Here is a 27,616-nt window from a genome sequence, read left to right on the forward strand (position 1 = left end):
CCCTTAAGTTGGAGGAGGCAGAAAGGCAACAACCGCGAGGAAGGAGAAGTCAAGACGTCTGGAAAGAATTACCCAGTCCTGGCTTCCAGCAGCCCATTGAACCAGGGACTTGAACCAGCCCCAGCCAAAGACTTTCTCCCGATTCTACGCTTCCTGGGTTCTGCTGAGTTTTCACCAGGCTTTTTTTTTTTTTTTTTATACGAAGAAGAGACTTTCCGATATTAGGGGAGGGGGAACTAGAGCATAAAATAAAATAAAGTTAATTTATTTTCAAAGCACAGATAACATTTTCTTTAAGAGTTAGAAGACTGAAGTGCAACGGAAATATTAAAAAATACTAGTGATTTTTTTTAAAGTGGGGGAGACCTAAGCATTTAAGACTCCCCCATCCTTTTTAAATGTTGTTTTTAAATTTTTTATTTTTTTTGGCCGGTCGTCTCAAATTCATCTGATCTCCTATTACCTCAGTTTTGGAAACTGCCCGCCACCGACCCTCCGGGACCACACAGACAGGCTGAGGACAACTTTATGACCAAGAGCTGAACAAGGTACGTTACACTGGCGCGATTTGGTGAACGCTGAGGGTCCTCGAACAGGCCAGGGAGAGGGAAGACATTATCCACGTTAAGGGTTAAACACAAATTTAAGTCAGTTTTCGACAGAAAAGTTTGAGGTCTGAAAATTTCCAACAGACTGCAAATCAGGGGATATTTCAGAGCACTGTCAGGCTTAGCAACATTCCCTCTGTCTTCTCCCATCCCTGCGGCGCTCGCCCGAAATCCGCTGCCTTTCTGGAACACAGGTAACCTCTTTGCCTGGGAAAGGCTGCAAGTCCCGGGATGTAGTTTTCCATTCCGCATCTTCCCGAGCTGCAGAGGGGCTCACGAGTTAGGAAACAAGAATGTCCACTGTGTATGGAAAATGCATTCCGCGCAGCCTCCCCCGTCCCCCTTATTCCTATCACTTCTCATCTTTTTTTCCCACACACTCTCTGTGGGAAGGAAAGCCCTGGACACCCTAGCGCGTTTTCCAAGTGGGAAGCCTGTTTCTTACTTGGAATGCAAAGGGTTAAAACGATCCTGGGTCCCAGCTCTGGCCCCAGAGAAGGAGGGTCCTTCGCCACCTCCTCGCAAGCTACCGGCCTCGTTCGGCCACTCCCCGTCTTCCCCTGGCCTCCCCTCCTTTGCACTCCCTGCACCCCATTAAAGTGTCACCGTGGGTCCGGCCGGGCTCAGCTCGGCTCCAGAAGCCATACTACGGTCTGGGGTCCCTGACCCAAGCAGTGGCACTCGGAGACCCGCGCGGGAGGAGGGCGCGCATCTCTCCTCTCGGCTGCAGGGCTGCCGCCGGCCCGCGAGGGCAGGGCGTGCGCGGGGACCGCGTGCTGCGCGCAGGCAGCTGCAGCGTCCCGGGAGCCAATTCCGACGTGGCAACGAGCACGCTGGCGCCTCTTTCCGCAGCTGCAGCGCGGGGCACAGTCGGGTGGGGATTTGGGGGTGCCTTCCCGAGCGCCCAGCCCCGGGTGGGGGGTGGGCTGTGGGAGCCGGGGTGAAGGTGGGAGGCGAGCCAACGGCTAGGTAGGGATGGGTAATCAACACCTTGGGCGGAATTCGTCACGCGGGTTCCCGCCCAGCGCGAGCGAGGGCTACAAAATGGGTCCCTGTGAACCGGAGGGCGGGTCTGAAAGGAGGGTCTGTGTGAGAGCGAGGACTGGGAGGCTGGAGGCTTTTCCTCGGGCTAAGGATACGCAGCCGAGGGGAAGTGGCTCTGAAGGGATAATTAAGTCTGGAAGGAGAGGCTGGGAGCTGAGAGGCGGTGCCTGGGGAGGAGGGCTTTCAAGACCTGGGTCCTATTACACAGACTTAGGTGCCAGCTTCCCGCGGCCGCTCCCTCCATCCCCCAGACGCCCGCGCTGAGTACTTGGGAGTCACCAACCCCACGCGCCTCTGGGTGGAGTGAGCTGCTACCGCCCTGCTCCCAGGAGGTGGGTGTAGGAGCTCTGCTGGCTCCTCCCTGCCCGGTTCCACACCCTTGGGGGCCATTGCTGCCGGGTGTCTCCCGAACAGCTGCCCAGAAAGGCTACTCTACTCCAACCCACGTGTCTGGCCTGGGATTGCCTTTGACGTCACACCTAGGGGGGAGGTGTGACGCAATAGGTCGGGAAATCCTGATTGGCGACCGAGGGCTTCCCCAACTTGAGGCCTGAGTATATATAGACTTTCAGCTCAGCCTTAGAGTAAAGCCAAGGAAGTCGGTAGTTGAACATTGCTGGAAAAGGGAAGCGACAGATAAGAAGAACAGCTTCACTGCCCATTGTAGATTTCAAGGCTTTTTTTCCCCCCGGCAGATTTCTTATTGTAGTGAAGGCATATGATAATGTGCCTTTGCAGGTTTAAAACAGGATTGTGAATTTTTGAAAAGGTCATTTTAACAAAATATTGTAACGGTCAACACACATTCTAACATGCCAATGATGAAAGGCTAAAAATTAAAATGTGTATTTGTATAGAATTGGGTAGAACAAATAGTTACGCCCATCAAACTATTTGTAGATACAATTGAAAATGTGACAGGATAGGTTTGAAAAGAACTCTTAACTTCTAAACTTTTTTTTCCTTTCATTCCAATTTGTGCAAATTGAATCATTCATTACATTAGTTTTCACTGCATTATTCTAGAAGCTAAATAAGATTACTCAGGCAGCTGAAATATTGTTTTTTTTTAAATATTTATCATATCCCACCAAAGGTTTTCCTAATATTTTGGCTATTCTTTTAAATTTTCAATAAAGTTTAACTCTTTGAAGTATAAATTTTAGTATGTATATTATGTTGTATATGCATTAAGCAATATTGGGGCTAATAATTCAAAATTCTGAGACATTTCTGGATTACAGCATTATAATGAGTATATCATTTCTCCTCTTTTCTTTCTCTTATTTATATAACATCTGAGTTGGGTGAACAGAAAAGCTTATTGTAGAAGTGCTGACATGTAAATTACCGGAATTACTTGTATTGTACCTAGAACTGAATCCTTTCTTATCAGAGAAAGCTATGGTGTTTATAAGAATTCAAGGTCTTAAATCAGTGACTAGCATCAAATTTGAATGTCACTCTCCACAAAACGTTTAGTCAGCTACCTTGCTGGAAAACAAGAATTGTGCAACAAATGAGTAACAGACTTAATAGAAAGTAAGTCATATTGAAACTAATCATTCATGTTAAGTCTGTAGAATAGTCCCACGATGCTGAATTTCATAAATATTTTTTTGCCTATGGTTTCCTTATCAGCTAAGTTTTTTTTGAAGAAAGATTTCTTGAATTGTTAAATTCATGCCTGTCACTGATTCATTTATTTTCTATCACTGGCACTGTGAGGAAAGGCCTTATCTATGGATTAATGGGGAGATCCCCTTTAGCAAAACTATATTATTACACAGTTATATTTTTAATCTAAGAACAAGTAGCATGTTACATTATTAACTTCTTGAGTTTTATACAATGTGGGAGCTATGAGTTAATGTAATTGCAGAATAGAGCATGAACCCCATTGTCCCTTTCTGGGTTCTCTTTTTATCCATGCATACCCAAGCTGTGTTCCACTAAGAGGCTGTAAGGACAGAACCAGTGGCAGTGCTAGGACAGCTGAATGGGGGGACAGCTCCCTGCAGGAAAATCACTTCCATCACCCCAACTTGGTTTTAATCCTTTCCTCTGTAGCAGCAATCTGCATAGACTTAGTATCATCCCACTGCATATACCTTAAATTCAATAATATTTTGAATGTTACCTATAACTTAATGTTAGCTATAACATGTGGAGTTTATATTTATACTGCCTTACAATCTAGGAAAATGTCACTGATATATGAGTCAAAATAAATACAAGGTCAAACTCAAATATTTTTCAATTTAAATAATAAAATATTTAGAAATGAATGTCTCTTAAAAGCATAATCTGTACTGCAGTTTATTTAAAAATGAACAAGATGTAGTGCATATCTAAATCGAATTCATCATAGAAAAAGCATACTCAAAGAAGTTTAGTTTTTTTTTTTAATTTATTTTTGACTGTGTTGGGTCTTTGTTGCTGCACGTGGGCTTTCTCTAGTTGCGGTGAGCGGGGGCTACTCTTCGTTGCGGTGCGCGGTCTTCTCATTGCGGTGCGCGGTCTTCTCATTGCGGTGGCTTCTCTTGTTGCGGAGCATGGGCTCTTGGCACGCGGGCTTCAGTAGTTGTGGCTCGCGGGCTCTTGAGCTCAGGCTCAGTAGTTGTGGCACGCAGGCTCTAGAGCGCAGGCTCAGTAGTTGTGGTGCACGGGCTTAGTTGCTCTGTGGCATGTGGGATCTTCCCGGACCAGGGCTTGAACCCATGTCCCCTGCATTAGCAGGTGGATTCTTAATCACTGTGCCACCAGGGAAGTCCCTGAAAGAAGTTTTTAAATAACCGTAGTATAAGGCAAAATGCAATCTGGCCCATAAAGAAGTAAAATAATAGCTACTATTTATCACATGTCTAATACATATCAGGCATTGAAGTAGATACTTGACATACATTATATCTAGTATCCCTCCTGCCCACCAAAGAAAACTTTATGATGAAAAGGAACCTTGCCTCAGAAAGGTAAAGCAACCCACTGAAAGTCAGTGTTAGTAAGGAGAGTAGATGAAATTTAATACAGGAATTCTTGAATATAACACCCTTGAGCTGGGCTATGCTGCAGCTGGGTTCGTCAAGTTTTATGGGGGTTCAAACTGAGGAGAAAACACATCTGATTGAGAGAGATCAGGAAAGATTTCATGAAGAAATTTGGCATTGTGGTATATATGGCTACATAGAGAATGACCTATAGAGACAGGACCCATGAGCTGATGGAGGAACATGTAGAGCTAGGATTCCATGCCAAGTCTTTCTGTAATTTCCCCCTTTGCCACAGCGAACTTTAGTATGAAGTTTAGGATGGCAAAGTTCAGGAACCAATAGGGCAGTTGGAAGAATGGACATCTTAGAAAGTCTTTGATCAATACAGCTGGTGCAAATGAAGAGAAATCCGAAACGTAAAGTTCTGGATCCAGAGACAGCTCAGGTGACAAGGTCTTTGAAAGGTGTATCGCCTGACCCTGTAAGCTCCGGTCCAGGTCTCTGCTAGAGTAAGTGCAGTGGGACGGGAAAGACAAAGGCCAGCTTCAAAGCCAGAGAGGGAGAGGAGGTCAGAAAGAGAGAAGGGGAGGGTCATGTGCTCTAACGTGTAGACTGCTGGGAGGCTTCATTTGGGTACTTCTCTTAGGATTTCTAGTTGAGGATGGTAGCAGAGGCAATACACCTGAGGGATGTATAACAATGCAAATGAGATCATGAAAGTTTTCATAGTCTTTAACCCAGTGATTGCCAAACTTTGTTGCAATTAGAATTACTTAAGGAGATTGAAAAACTCCTGATGCCCTTGTAGCACCCCATGCCAATTAACTCAGAATGTTTCAGGAGCCACACATCAGTAATATTTACAGATTCCCTGGTGATTTGGATATACATCAACATTTGGGAACCACTGCTTTTTCATCTTTTGCTCACCATACTTTCTAATCCACTGTTAGCAGGCAAATGGCCACAAGCAGAATGTGTCTTGTTACAAAGAAGTACATTTCCATATGCCTTGCTAGGGTCACCTGCCTAAGTAAATATTCCTAATTCTAATCATTCTACGTGACATGAGGCCTATTTCCCCCTCCTCCCACACGACACCAGTTTAAGAGTAAAGAAAACCTGTGTTCTAAAACCATTTCTGCTGTTTACTTATTTTAGATGTGATCTTGAGCCATGCATTCACTAACCAAACATTTAAAAAAATATCTCCTGTCGTCCTCTGTGCTTTTGTCTGTTTAAATATTGGCTACAAGTAAAAGGACATTGATCTTGTCTTTATTAGATTTTGTGTGTCAGTCCCTGAGATCAATCTACTCTCTCAGTAAAGCTTACTCTAAATGTGCCTTTTATCCCTTTGTACTGTGATACTAGGCAACAACGAGATACCTCGCAGAAATAGAAAGTGCAAGTGTTACTTGTGCAAGAGCAGCTGTTCCTTTATGTTAAGACATTGAAGCCATTAATATCCCATTAAAGCTGCAATAAATATATGTATTCCTCACCTGGTTACAGTATGCCTGCAAAAGGTATCGTTCCCATTTTGCAGATGAGGAAATGAGGCTCAGAGAGTAGATACCAATATCAATTTGCTCTTTGTATTCACCCTTGTTCAGGTGACTATGATGAGGAGACTGCCCACAGTGCAGTCTCCATCCATCCTTCTTCTAGACACTCAGCCCTGGTTAAAATCATTAAAATGAACAAAATTAATTATACCCCCAAATATTTGATGTTCAGAGATATTAATTGTCCAAGGACACATGGCTCATTCATAGACCCCTCAAGTGGTTTGTTTAAAGTTGGATGGTTAATATGAGGCAGAACTTGGGCTTGAATCCATTTCTTCCCTGTCCTGTTATTCTTTCCATTATGCCAGAGTTATCCCTTGTTAACTAACAAACAACAGCTTAAAGGGAAGGAGAGTCAGGCTGATTAGGTAGGTACTGGCAGGGTATTAACCCGAAGAGAGCTGACATCACTGAGCTCTGCTGATGATTTCTTTTTAGGTATTTAAATGAGCTCCATCTTTTAATCTCATAATTAGGTGAAGTCAGTATGACTAGTTCCATTTTATAGATGAAGAAACTGAAGATGACAAGTATTATGTAGCTTGTTCGAGGTTACCCAATCTTTAAAAGAAACCATTAAAAGATAGTCAGGAGTCTATTCCAACTCAGTCTGCTTCCAGAGGCCAATATATGTGGGTGTGTACGCCCAAACACACACACACACACACACACACACACGCGCACAAGTCATTAGCACTAAACACAAAGCAGAGCGTAGATGAATGGACAATAAATATTGTAAGACAACTAGAGTTTAAATGGAAAAAAAGATGATCTCATTATCCCTCATACTCCAAACTTGGCCCCTGAACTCATAAGGTTGCTCAGACTACAACTTATAATTTCAGGAAATGCTGTTAGGGACCATTTGCCTTTTTAAAGTTTGTTATCCAAAGGTCTTGTAGAGCCTGTCTGGTACCCCCTACAATCATGACCTTTAAATAGCTGGTCAAGAAATCATAGAACTGGTTTTAAAAGAAAGAAAAAACCTGCTGGGTGAAGGATACCCTTAAGGGCTCAGCATATTCATTGCGCCTGCAGCAAAGATAGAGGAGGGCCCTGTGCTCTGTCAGTCTGCATTGACAACGTGAGTCCACATGATTTATTCGCTTATTTAAAATGTGTTTATTGAGTACCTACTATGTGCCACATCTTGTTTTATGATACAGGAATACACAGTTAATTGAGATACAGAAGTCCCTATGGCCAAAGAGTGTTTTTAGTGTAACTTAGAAAATCAAACAACGTCAGGGGAGAGAGTGACAAGGAGTGAGGAGAGGGCAGGGTGGATGAGTCGATTTTTTTTTTTAAATGTTTCCTTTTATTAAAAAAAATTTGGGGGGAAGTATAGTTGATTTACTGGAGGAGATACTTTGGAAAGAATGGTAAGCTAGGGCCTCTCAGAAGAGGTATCACTTGGCCTAATGTCTGCAGCCTTTCCTAGATGCTGGCTTGACTCATTTGAATTCACTTTAGCTTCTCCCTGATCCAAACTGGTAAGGCCCCCTTAATGAAAGCTGAGAGAACTCAGTTCTCACCACTGCACTAGGGCAGTGAGAGCAGCTGGTATTCTCTCTCATCTGCCATTTGCTGTCTGGTTAATACAAGGAAGGTCAAGGGGGAGGAAAAGGCTCTGATGCCCAATGACCTATAGAGTCCCACTTTGGGTATACGAGCAAACAGCAAGACTTATATCTGCTCTACAGATGAAACCAATGGAAACCGAAGCGCCTCTCTTATGGTTAAACAGGATTTTGACTGTTGACATTAAGAGCAGCACTGCTGCCACATAGGTGGAACCACCAGCCAGCTCCCTTTCGGACAACATCATTCCAGGTCCTTTTTGACTGTACGCACGTAGGAAGGTATAGGAGCCCAGAAATCTTCTCTGAGTATTGGCTGGTGTTGTATCTGTACCTGAGTACATGATATCCATTTTTCCATTACAGCAGGAAAACAGTTTTCAACGTTCTTTTCTAATCTTTCCTTACACAACATGTTTATTTATCAGGAACAAAAGGATGTTGCCTATTTTGTCATGAAGGTTCAAATCTGTTCAGCCAATATTTACTGAGAATAGTCTAGTCACCTACCATTATGCCACCGTGTGAACCCTACTCCTAGTTGTGTTATTTGGGGTAAGTTACCTAAATACTCAGTCTTGGTTGCCTCGTCATATGCATATGTGATTTGTAACATGAGATTAACAGTATATTTACCACCTAAAGTTATTGAAATTAAATAGGATTTTGCTATTCAAGTAAACAAAACTTGCTTAAATGCCTGTTGCCTAGTAAATGATAAAAAAAGTTAGCTGCAATAACAATGATGCCAATGATGATATTTAGGAATAAAGTCACATCTATCATTCAGCAAATATTTCTTGAATACCAACCATAACCCAGACAATGTTCTATGTCCTTGGGGCACATTAGTGAAAGAAAAATATATAAAATCTGTTGATTTTGTGGAGTTTACATTAAGGTGCACCAAGCTATTCTTTTTTTTTTTTTTTTTTTTTTTTTTTTTTTTTTGGTACGCGGGCCTCTCACTGTGTGGCCTCTCCCGTTGCGGAGCACAGGCTCCGGACGCGCAGGCCCAGCGGCCATGGCTCACGGGCCCAGCCGCTCCGCGGCATGTGGGATCCTCCCAGACCGGGGCGCGAACCTGTGTCCCCTGCATCGGCAGGCGGACTCAACCACTGCGCCACCGGGGAAGCCCCCAAGCTATTCTTTAACACTTGGTTTGGCCTAGAATTCTGTGAAGACTAGTCCTTGGTGAATAATTGGTATCAAGTCCAAGAGCAACTTAAAAATCAGTTAATAGACTAAAGTCTAATTCTGGGCAAAAAAAAATCCAAGTTTTATATTTTCACTCTTTATGGGAGGTAGATGTCTAAGTTTTCTATCAGCAAATGATCTAGGGTGAAACTAACCATATTTTCCAATTTAGCAATAAACCATATGTCTGAGAAGGAGGGTTTGCTTATGAAACAGAGTATTTGAATTGGGGATTGTCTCAGAAAGTCTCACACATATGGTGCCCATATCTCTGAAATTATAAAGAAACATCCTGTGCGTCAGTCCCTGAGATCAATCTATTCCCTCAATGCAGCTGGCTCTTTAACCCTTTGGCCTGTACTGAGATGCTACAACCCTTTGGCCTGTACTGAGATGCTACATGTGTCATGCTAGGTAACAACGCGATACCTTGCAGAAATAGAAAGGTTCTGTTGCTGCAGTGTACTAGCAACTTTTCCCAGGCTGAAAAAGGACATTCTGTAGACTCCTATGATGTAAGAGGGTGTTCCCACTTCAGCAGTGGCCAGCAGATGCTATGCGAACACTCTCTGTGTCCACACGTGCTGATAAAAGCAAGGAAAATGTGAATAATGGAAAAGAATAGCAGGCGGTTCTTTTGCTGGCTATGCTGATTTGAAACACAAGCAGAACACACTTTTAAGCTTCGCCCAGGCAGAGAGTTTTAGTCGCCTTGAAATTTTTCACCCTTGGGAGAATGACTCATGTCTTGGAAAAGACAAGTTCCTAGTCTGGTTCTCCCAGCACTTTTAGGCATTGCTGAATGTACACTTTGGGACTTTTCAGCATCCAGTCAGCAGTTTTAATTAACAAGGGATGCTGTGCTCTCTTGCCTTTCACTGAAAACTCAGCGTTTCACCATTGCCCAGCAGCTTGAACTTTCCATTTGTGTCGTGATTACCTTTTTCAGGGTACTTGTTGCATTCTATGAAATCCTATATAAGTGCTAAAAGTGGAACGCACATTTGGTTTTTGTTTTGCTTTGTTTTTTTATCTTCTGTGTTAGCTGATACTTTGTATTGTGTTTCTGATTTTTTTAAAAACAGTTTCACAAGCACTTTGATTTTGCTACTCACTGTAGCCCTGTGAAGGGTTGTTGACAAGTGCCATCATCTCCATTTCACAAAGAAAAATAGTGTCCACAAGCTCAAACCCTGCTCTCCAGCCTGCTTTGCATTACTTAGATTGTAGTGAGTTTGGGAAACTAAACCCCAAAATGAGTATTGGGCACACAAACAAACACAAACTCAAAAATTATTTCTTGTTAACATAAGAGTCCAAGGCAGGTATTCCTGATTGGTGGCATTGGTGGCTGGCTTCCTTCCATGTGGCAGTTCAAGGACCAAGCTCCCTCTATCTTTGGGCTCTGCAATCCCTTAGTACCTGTTGATATGTACATCAAGACTGTGGAGGGAAAAGAGATATTGCAGGATGTCCATTCTCCCCCTTAAAAGTCCTATTGGAAGTGGCACGTCTCAGATGAACAAAGGCTGGAATGCCATGGCCACATCAAGCAGTCTGCTCAGAAGGAGTGGAAACACAATTGGTGAGCGGTCACAGTAAGCTACCCCAAAGTGTAATGCATATCCACTCAGGACCACCTCAATGATGGCCACAGGGACTAGAATGTGAATGGTGTCACTTGGAGCTGAGTGATGTGATGGCCACACAACTAGTAAACCAAGATGTTAACAGGTTTTATGTCAACATTCAATTGTAAGTCTTCATGTGGAATAGGAAAATATAAATAGCATATCCAATAAGAGATCTTGCAGAGGTAATTGCTTAGCCCAAAGTAACTTTGAAAATAAATTTACTTAGCTTTCAAAAACTAGTTGAATTAAGGGAAAAGATGAAATTGGAGTTACCTGCAAATTTAGAGATGTCTTTCGTTATGCTCATGAGGTGACTTTTGGAATGCACCGGGTTGAGGCTGGTTGCCAGTAGAGCCAAACATGTGATTAGAGGGTTGGAACTTCCATTTCCCTGCCCAGACCATTGAGGAGGGAAGACAGGCTGGAGATCGAGATCCGTTGCCAATGGTCAATGATATAATCAATCATGCCTATGTAATGGAGTCTCTAAAAACCCCAAAGGAGAGGGTTCAGAGAGCTTATGGATCGATGAACATGTGGAGATTTGGGGAGAGTGGTGCCTGGAACTCCATGCCCTTTCCGCATACCTTGCCCTGTGCGTCTCTTCCATCTGGCTGTTCCTGAGTTACATCCTTTTATAATAAACCTGTAATCTAATGAGTAAACATGTTTCCTGGTTCTGTGAGTTCCTTCTAGCAAATTAATCGAACACAGGAGGGGATCTTGTGAACCTCTGATTTTTACCCAGTTTATCGTAATTACAGGTAACAACCTGGGCTGGCAACTGGCATCTGAAGTGTGGGTGTTTGTGGGGGGCAGTCTTGTAGGACTGAACTCTTAACCTGTGGAATCTGATTCTGTCAGGCATATGATATCAACATTGATTTAATTGTCAGGCACCCAGCAGGTGTCCACAGAATTGTTTGTGACATGTGTAGGGAACCCCCTCTCCTCCACATGTTGGAACTGGGTCTAGGAAACCAAAAAGAAACAAAGTTTAAAGGTCTACCAAGCACCTCTTCTATGCTCATAATAGAGATGATGGAGATGCTTTGAGAAACACGAAACATATGATCCTCCTGTACTGTAGTTCAAAATATTTCAGGAGATTCACAAACGCTAGGGAGGTGTACAGAATTGTATATTATTAAGAGCTGGAATGTGTTTTTAGGTCTAATGTGTTAAAGCTCTTAAGACAAAACAAAATTTACCTGTTGAAATTAAGCATGATGCTATTTCTTCTCTAATTGTGTGATTTATTTCTGCAAACATTTATTGTGTTCTTACTATATTCCAGTAAAGTTCCTGATCACCAGGTTCGAACCAGCTGGTATTAATGGTGGATGAGGGAGACAGCCATTTGAACAAAGGAATGTAATACAGAATTTCAGGGGCTTTGGTAAATGTCTGTGTAGGATATCTATGCATAAAGAAATTTTAATGGCCACAGAGACTTGGGAAATAATTGAGTCTAAATGCCCTCATTTAACAGATTTTTAAAGACTAAGGCCCAGAGAGGAAAAGCAACTGGCTCGAAGTCACACAGCTAGTTGATGGAAGACCTAGAAGGATAGAATCCACGTATCCTTATATTCAACCTTGGCTAGCTGCATGGGAAAGGTGTGAGCTAAGGGATTTGCACTGGAGATGAGATAAAACCACACATAAGAGGGGCTTCCCTGGTGGCGCAGTGGTTAAGAATCCGCCTGCCAATGCATGGGACACGGGTTCGAGCCCTGATCCGGGAAGATCCCACAGGCCGCGGAGCAACTAAGCCCGTGCGCCACAACTACTGAGCCGGCGCTCTAGAGCCTGTGAGCCACAAGTACTGAAGCCCGTGCGCAGCAACGAAGACCCAACACAGCCAAAAATAAATAAATAAATTTATTAAGAAAAAAAAACTACACATAAGAAATTTAGCAAAACCTGTAGAGTTTTCACTGGTCAGTATTGGGGTGAGGGAACACGATGGCACAAGAAGAAAGAGTGCCTTGCTCACTAAAATATTTAGATTTTATGCTTAGCTATGACCACATACATTGAGTGCATCCTTAGACAAATGATCTCACGTACTAAAAATAATGCATATGTGCATTACGGTTTTCAGTGGTACACTGCATCCTCATCTCATTTGATGTTTGAAAGAGTCCTCCGAGGTATGCAGAAAGGGCATCCTTATCCCTGTTTTGCAGATGAGCAAACTGAGATGCAGAAAGTCATACAACTAGTTAAGTGAGAAAGTCAAGGTTAGAACACCTGGAATGCTTCTAGTCCAATGCTCTCCCTGTGATACCATGTATATAACAAGTATGGGACAAGAGTGGCTAACCAAGTATATCATGTGATTATTTTACAGATGCATTGTGAGAGGTTTCTATGTATCCTGAGAATAATTGGAACCACACTGTTTGGAGTTTCTCTACTCCTTGGAATCACAGCTGCTTATATTGTTGGCTACCAATTTATCCAAACAGATAATTACTATTTCTCTTTTGGACTATATGGTGCCTTTTTAGCATCACACCTCATCATCCAAAGCCTGTTTGCCTTTTTGGAGCACCGAAAAATGAAAAAATCTCTAGAAACCCCCATTAAGCTGAACAAAACTGTTGCTCTTTGCATCGCTGCGTATCAAGAGGATCCAGACTACTTACGGAAATGTTTGCAATCTGTGAAAAGGCTAACCTACCCTGGAATTAAAGTTGTCATGGTCATAGATGGAAACTCGGAAGATGACCTGTACATGATGGACATATTCAGTGAAGTCATGGGCAGGGACAAATCAGCCACTTATATCTGGAAGAACAACTTTCACGTGAAGGGTCCTGGTGAGACGGATGAGTCACATAAAGAAAGCTCACAACATGTCACCCAGTTGGTCTTGTCCAACAAGAGCATTTGCATCATGCAAAAATGGGGTGGAAAAAGAGAAGTCATGTACACGGCCTTCAGGGCGCTGGGACGAAGTGTGGATTATGTGCAGGTAGGTTTCCGCAGCTGCCAGGACAAACACATTTAAAGAAAGCATCTTTTGTATCTCTCCAGTCATATGCTATAGTTCATCCTTGTCCCTTCTGGACACAGTGCTTCTTTCAGTTCATCTGAAAACAGCATGACTGTTGAAAGCACATTCTGAAAGAGAGAGAAAAAAAATCTTGTAAAACGGTTAAAACTATCTATGAAAATGCTTAACTTGTGCAGTGTTATTGGTTGGAAATCAAGATTATTTAGAACATGAGACCCTTCCTTCCTTCTTTTCCCCTCCCTTACCTTCTCTGCCCCCTTGGTTCTGCCAAATCAATTCCAACGTCATTTTCCACACTCTTAAAATCTCCAGCGTTGTAAGAAAATAGTGTCTGCTCCAGCAAAAGGAGCTTGAGAAAATCTGCAGGACCAAAGGGAAAGCTGTGAAATATTTTTCACAGAGACTAGGTAAAATGGGGGCGATGAAAACAATTTAGATTTAAAAGCGTAGGAATTCAAAACTGAAACACGTAGAAAAAGAAAAGAAAAAGGGAAAAGGAAAACAAAACCAAAAAACCACCTTCTCAGAACAAAATCTAAGTCATGTTTATTTCACTCCCCAAACAGCATTACCTCACTCCCTGCAACTTGACCTTTGAAAGCGTTTGTGATGGTGTTTGCTTGCATGGAAATTAGACAGACTGTGTCTCTTGACTGCTGATTCTACGGTTTCTCCTCTTTTAGTTCTCACTGAAAGTTTCTTCTTTAGAACATTAATAATACCTGTGAGTTTTCTAGTTGTACTTTTGTGCAGATATTTTAGTTAGATTTTATTCATGATGATATTGAAAAAGGAGAACTATCTCTGGCTTCAAATATCCATCCGGACACTTTTACTCTTTTCTTAAATGTGAAATCCTTGTTTTTGGAAGACCCATCATATGTTTTAGGGGATTTATCAACACAAAGTGATGCCCAGTGTGTCTCTCTGTGTAATGGGATGGCAGTGGCCACTGGCTTCAATGTCAATTGACTGAGGTTCTAATTAACAATTTGTAGCTGGTTGACCTTGAGCAAGACCACCCCCCAAACCTCAGTTACCTGGTTAGAAGGAACCAATCTCACAAGGGATTTGAGAAAATTATTTCAAATTATGTATCCAAAGGGGCTTAGCAAAAGTTGTTGATAATGGCATTGTTAATATTATTAAAGCGTTTGCTGTTAAAGTATTATTTCTTATATGATTATCTAGTCCTTACTTGAAAACTATACTACATGTCAATTGCTAATTAACATGTGGTTAATTTAGCTAATATCTGAAGAATTTTGAGGTATTTCTTCAGTTCGTACCATCTGCATAAATCTCCCTTCTAGGGAGTTGATTAGAGTTTCAACCCCAAGTGTCTCCTAATTTCTAGAACTTTCACAAATAAGGCTGTTTTAGTTAAATCAAGACATTTTTGCATATTTACCTATTGCAACTTCAGGCCCAGATGAGACAATAAAATGAAAATTTTAAAGTAAGGAATGGCTAGGGAACTTACAGATGATTTGAAGAATGAAGCTCTGGGCCTAAAATGAGAAAACATCTGTTTTGATGTTTTGCCTTTAATTTTAGTTAAAACAATTTACGTTTGTCGTTTCTAATCATGACATTATTGTGAGATTTTTCTTCGTCTTCTTTTGTTAACCTGCTTCTCCCAAAGCCCCTTCTCCCAACATCTTGTTTGGAATTTTGTTTGTATCCTTGACAACTTGACTTGTGCCTGTCCAGGAAAAACTAATACAAAATATGAAATTTTGGAGTAGGCTTTTTGCTAGTGCCCTAATCAGGCTTGAGAACTTTCCTTCCTTCAGGCTGAAGCCTCCAGATAGACTGACCCTAGCAACAGCTGTTAACTGGGCCCCGAATCCGCTTGAGACTTCCAGTCCGTTCAGAGCACTCAAACAGGGGTAAAAAATCTTTTGGCATTCTGAAACTAGTAAATACTATCCTGCCATGCCTCATCTATGCCCTATAAGAACAGAAATTGCATAAAGTTCAATCCAATATAGTACTCTCATCCTTCCTTCTGACTGACCCAGGGTCCAAGAGTTACAGAGCAGAAGCTACAGAAAGACAAAGAGGGAGGGGTTTGAGGATATTGGCTCCTGACTATTACAAGTGATTGAATGTGGAGTTCAAGTTGGTTAGGGATGGAAGGAAGCAAAGTTCAGGTGCTAATACACAAGAGAGAATGGGGGCTAGGGGAAGAAATTGACCATCTGCTCATACTTGCTAACCTGGCTAGAGAACACTGTTTAAGTGTGCAGAGAGATGGCCAAAATGATTGGTTTCCAGTTGCAGCTGGATCCTCAGCACTAGTCAGCACTCTTTTCACTTGATCTTGAATAGACGTCTTGCTTATTCCTCTCGCGTCTGTTATTTCAGATCTTCATCACTCTCCTAGGGCCTTACCCAAACTCCTCCCTGCTTAACTACAAACAGATGATCTTGCCTTCTACAAAAGAGAACAGCAAAAGTACAGGCTGTGAAGGCTGTCAAGATCTGACTCTTCAGCTTACAGTTTCAAGGGTACCCCACCTCACCTCCTATCTCAAGGTTAACCTTTCTACCTGCACTTCTGAGCCTTCTGGGTTGGCTCCCTCTGGTCTCTTTCAGAACAAGCCTTTATCCATCACCACCTCTTAGATCTCTTCCCTCTCATCTCTAGTCTTCTATAGTAAGTACTGTTTCAGCCTTGTAGCCTCTCAAATAATAAATGCTGACATAGAACATGGAGGGAAGCTTTAGTTTAAGACAAAGCCAGCATGGTAGGAAATTCAGCTATGATGCTAGTGGCTGCTTCCAGAGATAGAGAAGACAGAAAAGCAGAAGAAGAAAAATAAAGTGAGAAAATCAAATACAGGGAATGAGAAATAAGGAGGTGAATGAGGAAGATTTTATTAATTTTGAATCAAAGTATTTTCTGGAGAAACTTTTTCAAAGATGTAGAAAAGTGCAATGAGCGAAATTAAAATAATCGGCAGCAGAGAGGGGAAAGATAAATTAGGAATTTGGGATTAACGGATACACACTACTATATATAAAATAGATAATAAAGAGCTACCGTATAGCATAGGGAACTATATTCAATATCTTGTAATAATCTATAATGGAAAAGAACCTGAAAAAGAATAGATAAGTATGTATGTATAACTGAATCACTTTGCTGTACATATGAAACATAGTAAATCAACTATACTTCAATTAAAAAAATCATCTGAAGCGAATACATGACCCATACATAGATTATCAAATTTAATACTTTCCAGCATATACTTTTCTATTTTTCCTTATTTTAAAAACAATTTTGCGATTATATCATGTTTACTTTTTTGTATTTTTTACTTAACAATATCAGAAGACTTTTAAAGTGTCTTTTGATATCTAGATTAGATAATTGCTTTATTCATATCTCTTTTCACTGAACATTGATATTACCACATAAGTGGCCACGAGTCTATATAACAAAGGAAAAAAACAGTATCGTCTGATGTGTGTATTAAGAATTTCCCAGGTAAAAGTTATACAATAAGCATGAACATTTTCTAAAAGGGAAGATTATAGGAAGCAATTTTATTATTAATTTAATCTGGCAGTACCATAGCTATCCAAGATTCTTTGAGCAGGAGGAAAGTAAGACTAAATCATTCATAATAGTAGAGTTGACCCTTATTATGCATGGATTCTGTATTTACAAGTTAACCTACTGACTAAAACGTATTTATTACCCGAAAATCGATAGTTGCAGTGCTTTTGTGATCATTTGCAGACGTGCAGAATGGCAAAAAAAAAAGTGTCATCTGATGTGCACGGTCCCAGCTGAGGTCACACAAGATTATGCTTTGCCTTTTTGTTTTACCTTTGATACTGTAAACAAGTAACTTCTTTAGTCTATTGAATATCATGTTTTTCATATTTTTGTGCTTTTGGTGGCTGATGTAGCTGTTTAAAATGGCCCCCAAGTGTAGCGTTGAAATGTTGTCTAGTGATCGTAACACAAGAAGGCTATAATTGCCTTATGGAGAAAATAGGTTTGTTAGATGCTCTTTGTTCAGGCATGAGCTACAGTGCTGTTGGACATAAGTTCAATGTTAATGAATCAACAATACATATTAAATAAGGTGACACAAATAAACAAGTAAGCACAAATACAACAAGGTTAGGTATTGATCACTAGACAAAAATGCTGTGACCAGAGACTCTGAGGAACCTAACTCTATATGTCTGCTAGAAGCAATTTTTTAGTATTTGCTAACTCACCGTTCGTGGAAGCTTTGTAGCACATAACTACCGTGCATAATGAGGACTGACTGTGTATAACATTTGATTGGTTCCTATTTTCTGAAAATTTCTGAAGGGTCGTGTTGAGAGTGTTAATGTGACTTTGTATCCTTCATCTTAGAGGATGAAATTCAGCACATTGAAATAAGAATGGGGAAATCTGAATTCTTGATTTAACTGTTAACTTGCTGCGGGCCTCAACTGGTAGAAGAGATGACTTCTGAGATCACTTTCAGCTGAAAACTCTAACTTAGGACTGTCTTAATTTCTTTCTAGCAACATATCTATGCTTTTCAAGATTGGGATCAAAGAAACAAACAAAAACAACAAACAACAACACAGAAGGGAGGATAGCATTAGAATTTTCTTTTCATTTTTAATCTACACTTTCCCTCAAAGTTGGGTTCTTGAATGTAAACCCTGATTTAAGGCAACCATTATGTGATTTCCTGATTCCTTTCTTTAGAATGAGGATTCCAACCATTTGGAATAAGCGTGTTTCCTGGCTTAAGCCTAGAGGTGACAACATTTGGTTTCTCATTTTTCCAGCTGGCTTGTCACCTTTGCTTTACACCTACAACTATTACTCGTGTATAAGCCTTCCTGAAAAAGAAAAGAGAATAACCAAATGACTCCTTTTTCACCTTAATGTCTTAAAAGGATTCTAGGTTGCCTGAAGGCAAATGTTACTTTATAACAATTTGGGTAACACATTCTAACAAGAAAGGTATATATCTTCCCAATTCCTTTTAAAAAGAGCAACAAATAAGACCCAAATTGTTTAGGTTTCTACGATTTAGAGGCTTTTTATTGGCTAGATTTGAGGTCTTATACCATAAATAAAATTACTATGAGAGAATCATCCTCCCTGTCCCCCATCCCTCTCCCCCAAGAAGGTTTCTGTATTTTTCTTTGAGGGCATTTATTTTTTCCTGGAATGGTTTCACTGATTAATTTCAAAAGGTCTTTTTAGTCCTAAAATTCTTACATTTTATGATTTTGTTTTTGCCACTCATAGTCTGCCATAAACTGCTCTCTAATCTTTTTCCCTAGTAGACAGCCCAATCTAAGGATTTTTATATTGCCTGCTCAATAATCCAGCTTGTTTAATTTAAATTTGTTGGGCATTGGACAAGGCATTAGTTTTTGCTCTCTGAGCAAGTCGTGGTTTACTTACAGTACAGATAAGAAGGACCCCTTCCCTCATTGGACTAGTGTTCTTAGTTTGTGCCTCTGGTTTTGATGATCACTTCTTAGTATATATATCTTCCTTTTATTGAGCATTTACTATGAGCTAGCCCTTATAAGTGCTATACATACATTATCTAGTTAATTCTCCATTACAGCAAACTTATGAGGTGGATGTGCTTATCCACATTTTTCACCTGAGAGATGGAGACTTAGAAAGGTGAGGTAAGGAGTTTAAGGTTACAAAGCTAGTCCAAGGGAATATAACTGGTCAATGGTGGATTGGGACTCAGATCTGTCTGATTCCAAGGTTTTACATAGTGCTTTCTTTTCCTTTCAGTAGTGTGTTTACTCTGGCTAGGAGTTCTGGGGGCTAGCACCATCTTGTGTTTGCCAGTAAATAACTATTGGTGAATTTTAAAATTCTGGCTGACTTGTTTTCACTAGGGGGAATGTCTTGGGGCAAAGAGGGGGTAGGGAGTACTTTCCACTTACTATGTGGTTAAGTTTTGGAAGGGAAACTGGGCAGAGTGGGATCATGACCAAGAGTAAATTTCAAATATGGTTGAAATGAATCATCTCGCTGGGTCCAGGTTAAGATGAAGGGTCAAGATTAAGAAAGGATTGATGTTTACAAGCAGGCAAAGGATGAAGCCAGTAGCAACAGAAAGGGTCTTGATTTATCTTCAGCCTGTTTCCTCATCGAAGGCAGCCAGAATAATTAAGTTTTCCTCTTGTTGTGTAGCTCTCAGTGCCCTTTGAAGTGGTTAGGGGCAGGCAGAGGTGGAGAACCCACCAATCTGAAAGGAAATATGTTTAAAAAAAGGTGAAACATGGATACTGAGCATTTTAGACTTGGGTCTTAGAAGTTGAAAAACATATGGTAGAATAAATAACAATATGTCTACAGGATATTTTTATTTACATTGTTGTGAGGTAGATTAAGATCAGTGAGATAAATTGAAACGGACTTACAGTCTAACAGCGTATTTAACACATTTATAGCAATTTCTATATCTAACTGCTATAGGTGTTTTGGATACATTTGAACTTGTTCATTGTGATAAGATATTCTGGATATGTAATCCGTTCTCATGTTCCTTTTAGTGATTCTCTTTACTGAGTCACCGGTTCATGGTAATGAGTGGGTTTACTTAGCAAGTATAAACAATGAAAGATTATTACCCTGTACTAATGGCATATATGACTTTTCTGTGAGCCTCTGTAATTTACCAAGTACTTTTACATACAGTGTGTCACTCTGGTATCATGAGGATGGTAACAGTTTGTTCAAGGTCACAAAAGCAGTGAAGTACAGAACTCAAGATTTCATTGCGGCCTCTTGATTTGCTATAATAGTCAAATCTTGGCCTATTATAAAAATAGGAGATAGAGGCAATCGTAAAGACCTCTAGTAGAGTTAAATTGGGACTTAGAACATACTTTATCTCAACTTGTTCTTTTAGTTTGTTCTTTGTTTTTTTATGAAAGAGCTCCACCGCCAGCCCCCCAACCGATTCTTTTAGGCTCAGGGTTGGCATACTTGCTTGTGAAAGGCCTCACAGAAACCATTAAGCTTTGCAGGCTATATGGTCTGTGTTGCAGCTATTCAACTTTGCTGTTTTAGTGTGAAAGCAGCCATAGATAATATGAAACTGAATGTGCATGGCTGGGTTCCAATAAAACTTTATTTATGGCCACTGAAATTTGAATTTCATATAATTTCCATATGTCACAAAAAATTCTTTTTCGATTTTTTTTCAGCTATGTAAAAAGGTAAAAGCTATTTTTAACCCCCAGGCCATCTAGAAATTGGGAAGGCAAACTTGTCGGTAGACCTTAGTTTGCCAACTCCTGTTTTAGATACGGAGAATGTGGCGGCACTGTCTCTTGGCTAGAACAGTGACGGAGGGGGAGCCATGGTCTTAAGCAATTTAGCTGATGATTCCGTGGTTAAGACTGAGGTGGCTGGTTCCTCCCAATAACGTCTTCTTGTCTTGACATTTTCCACTCATTTTAGTCAAAATTTGGTGACTTTGCCTCATTTCCATATCTCCTAGTGAGAAATCTTATGACTGGCGATCATGTAGTTTGAACAAATTACAGTGATACATTCAGCGTGGACAGAAAGACATTTTGATTTGTTCTCCAATTGTTTCCTGTGTGCAGATCAGTCCTGTGGTTTTTCCCAGGGTGAGGTTAAGCTCCTTGTGAACTGGTGGATTTCTCCCACAGTTTCCAGCCCAGAGCTAAAACAGGCAACATTCGTGAAATTGCACACTTCTCATTAATTGGTGAGAAGACAGCTAGAAATCCTGTTTCTACTAGACTGATTTTAAGAAGGGCTAGAGTTATACCCTTTACACACAAACAAATTAATACTGTTATATCCATGAACATACATGCTTTCACAGACCGTCGTAGATGGTGGTTTTCTAGTTGGCCTTCTATCACCAAAGAACATCCAGAAATTGAACTTCTTTAGAAAACTCTTTGATTCCACTCTAACAAACCCCTCCCAGGAGATTTCTGAGAGCTTTCCCTTCTGACAGTTAAACTCACCATGTGAACAACCTCTCTCAGAGAACTTCTGGCACTTTGCTGTTGGAAACTGGGAGGGGCAGGACCAACTTAAATATGCAGAACCTCAGAAGTTTGGTTCAAGTTTAGTCATTTCAGAGAGGCAGTTCCCTTGGCTTGCTTATCTTACAAGCAGGCGGAGTTACTTGCACATTAATTCTAGGTTGCCCCCTTCCTGTTGTTTTTAGTCTTATTTTAGCTTTCTGGTTTTACCTTTCCCAGCTTGAGTCAATAGAGGTGGGTATGGCCATAAACTCTGGATGCTGAGAGGTTGAAAGGTGGATTTGAAATTATGCCTTCCCTTTCTACTCCCCTAGTTACTGGCCTGCCAGGCTTATAGCCGTATACAAAACAGTGACAGACAAGGCAAGAGAGGGGCAAAACATCGCTATTGGAGGAATTTGCTTAGGTTTCTGAGGCTTGGGACCCTTGAGTGTAAACTGAAGTATTAGAAAAATCCTGTTTTTTTAATGGAGTACTAATGCCTAGCTGCTATTTTTTTTCCTCTAAAATAAGTAAGACCATGCAGACCAAAATAGAATGCCACCCCCACCCCCCAAAAGGGGCAGGAGGTTATTTAGAAAATGCCTGTTTCTAAATAGGTAAAGTAATATACAAAATTCGGGAATTAACTTTAAAATTGTTATAATTAGTTGAGTCCAGAGAGGTGAAGATTTCACTTTTTATAATTGGATACGCTATATACTCCTTAAGTCATGTTACAATAATGCATTTAAATTGTTCTCTTCACCAACATTCTTTATTAATATATATTAATTATTTTCAGAAAAAACCTATTAATAAAATTAAGATCGGCACTTTTTTTTAAATGTTGACCCTTCCTAGCTATGTATGTGAGGGACTCCTCCGACATATAAAATCCCCTTTAACTCAGAGTTCATGCTTCTAAAAATTATTTTCATTCAAAACTGGTATATCAAATCCCTACTATTTTTATGAAGCAGTTCTGAGAACTGCACAAATACTTGCTTTTGATACAAATAAAGAGACTAAATCTTGATTAAATTCATAAATGTAGCCAGACTACATAGAAAAACAGTGGAATTGCAGATAACACTCCCGTCTCTGCCAATCATGTCATTTATTGCTTGGATGGGGATGTGAAACTGGTTCATTACATGTCAATTTTCATCACTTTATGTCTACTTGGGCCTGGCTGCATTTTCCAGAAAAGGATACTATTTTATTAATATCAACCAGGAATAGAGAGGTGACAGCTCTTTTCCTACTTTTGATTTTCTTTGATCATGTCGAAGAAGGTCCATCCACAGGTGTAACGTACCTAATTTCTCCCTAAGAGAAGTGACTTAATCTGATTGGTGAGTATGGGAGGAGGAAGGGGTAGCCTAGCTCCTTCTTCCCCCTTTCTTCTAGAAGTGAGCTGCCACGAAGGAGCAGGCATCTGCCATACCTTTCGAAGGGGCATTAACTGTCTTCAGGAGGAGACTAGTCCCACTTAGATGCTATTTGGAATTGGTACATCAGTCTAATTCTGGGGAACATAGTTACAAAGTCTGCTACTCCATTGATATAAGCCCTATTCTCCATATCAGCTTTATGAGTATACATGTAATATTTTGGTTTCTCCTCTGCTTTATTTTTCTGATTCATTTTCCAATAAGTTCATAAATCAGCTTGGGAAGAAAAGTACAATTTATAACCCTGTACCTTTGGCCTCCAGTAGAAATTTCTGGGAGCAGCTCATGGGTATAGACAAATCCTAATAATTTTCTTGAAGTTGTAGTTGGTTTGGTTTCAACATTGTTTTTTTTGTCCTGTATAAAGTTTGTTTTTAAGAATAATAATTAGCACTTCTAGAAAAGCTTAAGATAATTAACATCTACTTTTGTATATAAAGAGCTAGATGAATACTTAATACTCTAAAATAAAAAGGTGGTCTGCCCATCAAGCTAGTTTCCTTTCTAATGGAATGTCATCTGCTAAGCCCAGGTCAAATGGACATCTTGCTTCAGAATTAATTATACAACCAGCCTTAGTAGAACTGCTTTCCTGTCTTAATCACCATATTAAAATAGAGAAAAATAATCACTGTTAAACATGCCTTTTTTTCAATACTGTCATAGGAGTTTCCTATCATCATTCAGACCTGAGGGATAAGATATCTAAAAGCCTTATTTAAGGCATTTTTTTTTAAAAAAGAGATATCTATGGTGACCAACCCAGGATGTTTTCCAAGTCCCGGAAATCCAGGATGTTACCTGGGACATGAGACTTTCATTGCCAAAATTGCGTACATCCATGACAAACCAGGCGAAGCTGGTCACCCTACATGACATGCCTAGGTCATCACTTTAGCTGTTCTATCCAGTCATGTCATTAGCTTAAATATTAAGTTTGCAGGTTCTTTGTATTGGCCATCATGTAGCAAACTCTCATCCCTGTGTTACTTGCTTATTGAGGCCTTGCGACAATAAGGCTGAAGCTATCATATATATGCCCACTTTTCACTACATGGAGCACACTCATCGTCTTCTTTTCTTTAACTTATTTCTTACTTTCTTCTTTGCAGGTTTGTGATTCAGACACCATGCTTGACCCTGCCTCATCTGTGGAGATGGTAAAAGTTTTAGAAGAAGATCCCATGGTTGGAGGTGTCGGGGGAGATGTCCAGGTGCATATGGTTTCACTTTTTGCATGAGTCACTTTAGTAGCACCCTCACTCATTGGTTCTTTGAACATACAATTATTATACACCCAAATCTGTGCCAGGTATTGTTTCTGGTGCCAGAGACATACTAGAATGTGCCTTGGACCCACTTTATACCTCTTCTGCTGTCTAAATTGAAGTAACTTATGATTTCTTTGCTTAATCCTGGGTTATAACACAAGTATGTAGTGGCTGATAAGTTATATAAAATATAATGTAAATGTGTAATAATTTCTGCCGTATCTTCTTGAGCCACAACTTAATGTTCTGGTAAAATGGTGTTGGAACTCATTTAGTACAGGGTTAAAAAATGGAGGTATGGCAGGAGATGGAGTCTATGTCATATGACTATGTATTTAAAAGCTGAACAATATATGGTTGGTCAAAAATCCAAATTGGAATACAAAGGAAAAAAAAGAGAAACAGCAACTCAAATTTACACTCGAGAGAAAGTCAAAGGAACAATTAAGTGAGTTTTCCAATTATTATTTATTTCCCATTATTTGCTATCAATGGAGAAACAATAAGTGAAACACATATTAATGAAGGTGATTTGAAATTTATGGAATGGGAAAACAAAATATGTGAAAATATATGTAGCTTAAAGTGAGCCCTTTGCAAAAGTGCACTAGATTTTAGCAAAAGATGTGAGAAGCACATGGAATTTTGACTTTAAATGTAGATATTGTGTTTCTATATAACCCATATTTATATGCATGGTAATAGTGAAGGCAAAGAAAGTACACTAGATGGACAAAGAAATACCCTGGTGATAAAAAGGAAGCATGTAAAATCCAGATGAAAACTGAACAAAATTGAGACAGAGGAGAGAATTAAGAAATATTGCCCCCCCCAAACTAATAATTTTAATAGCCTTTGTGTAGAGCATTATTTCAGGATCCCAGTTTTGGGGTGAAGCCAGAGCAAACCCTTTTATCACTGGCATTGCTAAAACTGGGGAGGAAGGAGAATAATAGAGTTGGATGAGTTGAAAAGAGAAGAGAATAGCACTTAAAAACTTTCAAATATTAGATAGTAAGAAAGTGGGAGAATAATTTTTTTTAAGATTTTTTGATGTGGACCATTTTTTTAAAGTCTTTATTGAAGTTGCTGCAATATTGCTTCTGTTTTATGTGTTTGGGCTTTTGGCCGTGAGGCATGTGGGTAGGATCCCAGCTCCCCGACCAGGGATGGACCCCACATCCCCCCGCATTGGAAGGCGAAGTCTTTAACCACTGGACTGCCAGTGGGAGAATAATTTAAGGGCTGAGAACCAAAGCCTAAAAAAATCTCAATTTTATAACATAACAAGAAAAAGAAACAAAACACATAACAAAAGAGTACAGAGAGTGATGGAGTAGAAAAACATTGTCAAGAAGCCCCAACACATACACCCAACTTATCAAATTAATATAGTATATAGAATCAAAGAAAATAATGTAAAATCGTGTTAAAAAAAGGAAAGAGGCTAAATAGAAGGGTAAAAAAACAAACATTACTCTAGGTAGTAACCTCTCAATGGTGCAGATTTTGTTGGAAATTTTAGCTGGGGCTTACCTTTATTTAATTATTTTTACTTTTATTTTTCTTGTAGATTTTAAACAAGTATGATTCCTGGATCTCTTTCCTCAGCAGTGTGAGATACTGGATGGCTTTTAACATAGAAAGGGCCTGTCAGTCTTATTTTGGATGTGTCCAGTGCATTAGTGGACCTCTGGGAATGTACAGAAACTCCTTATTGCATGAATTTGTGGAAGACTGGTACAATCAAGAATTTATGGGCAGCCAATGTAGTTTTGGAGATGACAGGCATCTAACGAACCGAGTGCTGAGTCTGGGCTATGCAACAAAATACACAGCTCGATCCAAGTGCCTTACTGAAACACCTATAGAATATCTCAGATGGTTAAACCAGCAGACCCGTTGGAGCAAGTCCTACTTCCGAGAGTGGCTGTACAATGCCATGTGGTTTCATAAACATCACTTGTGGATGACCTATGAAGCAGTCATCACTGGGTTCTTCCCTTTCTTTCTCATTGCCACAGTAATCCAGCTTTTCTACAGGGGTAAAATTTGGAACATCCTTCTCTTCTTGTTAACTGTCCAGTTAGTGGGTCTCATAAAATCATCTTTTGCCAGCTGCCTTAGAGGAAATATCGTCATGGTCTTCATGTCCCTCTACTCAGTGTTATACATGTCAAGTTTACTTCCCGCCAAGATGTTTGCGATTGCAACGATAAACAAAGCTGGGTGGGGCACATCTGGAAGGAAAACCATTGTTGTTAATTTCATAGGACTCATTCCAGTATCAGTTTGGTTTACAATCCTCCTGGGTGGTGTGATTTTCACCATTTATAAGGAATCTAAAAAGCCATTCTCAGAATCCAAACAGACAGTTTTAATTGTTGGAACGTTGCTGTATGCATGCTATTGGGTCATGCTTTTGACACTGTATGTGGTTCTCATCAATAAATGTGGCAGGCGGAAGAAGGGACAACAGTATGACATGGTGCTTGATGTATGATCTTACGTTTGATGTTTGCAGTTACATATGCAGACACACACAAAACCTTAGTTCCTCTAGGGACTGTGCGGTATTGTGGCATCAGATAATGCCACCAAAGGAGACATATCACTGCTGCTGGGACTTGAACAAAGACATTTGTATGGGTTTATTTTAATTCTGCCAAAGTAAAATGATACATCAAGAAGAACTCAGATTTAACCTGATATTTCTATGAAAATGGGAAGAATTCTTTGTTTATGCACTTTTTCCTTATTGTACATCCGCCTAACAGTGTTTTGCCCTATATACCTCACTAGTCATGCTTTATGTGGGTTATCATGTAAGAAAAGGATTTTGGAAACTCAAGGAAAAGTTCTTTCAACATATACAACCTAACTTATGTACTGTGTTGATAGCTAATTTTTTTTTAGAAAGGTTTTTCTGTTTAACTCTACCAAATGAAATGCCAAAGGAAATTTACAGGCCGTTGGCTGTGCTGTATTTTTATATAATTGTACTGTGTTTTAAAATTTTGTATGCCAATTTTAAAACAAATTTTGCATATTTTATATTTTACTCCTCTGCCAAAATACACCTGTTCTTCCTTTTTTTTTTTAATAAAATAGGTTCTGAAAAAATTCATACTTAAAAAATTTTTACCCAAAATGTGAAGCTTGGTTGACTGATGTTGTTCATGATAGAAAGAATAAAATGTTTCTCTCTCTCTCTCTACCT

General features: G+C 40.0%; 1 protein-coding gene across 1 annotated transcript; it reads left to right on the forward strand.

Moving 5' to 3' along the window:
- Positions 1–27,616, forward strand: HAS2 (hyaluronan synthase 2). The gene is made up of 4 exons (XM_007106932.2): positions 1–548; positions 12,984–13,610; positions 24,238–24,339; positions 25,970–27,616. Exons 2-4 carry the CDS (start codon positions 12,984–12,986, stop codon positions 26,897–26,899), a joined length of 1,659 nt encoding a protein of 552 aa, XP_007106994.1. The 5' UTR covers positions 1–548; the 3' UTR covers positions 26,900–27,616.

The sequence above is a fragment of the Physeter macrocephalus genome, chromosome 15 (genome assembly GCF_002837175.3).
Source record: "Physeter macrocephalus isolate SW-GA chromosome 15, ASM283717v5, whole genome shotgun sequence".
In the NCBI taxonomy this organism is placed as follows: Eukaryota; Metazoa; Chordata; class Mammalia; order Artiodactyla; family Physeteridae; genus Physeter; species Physeter macrocephalus.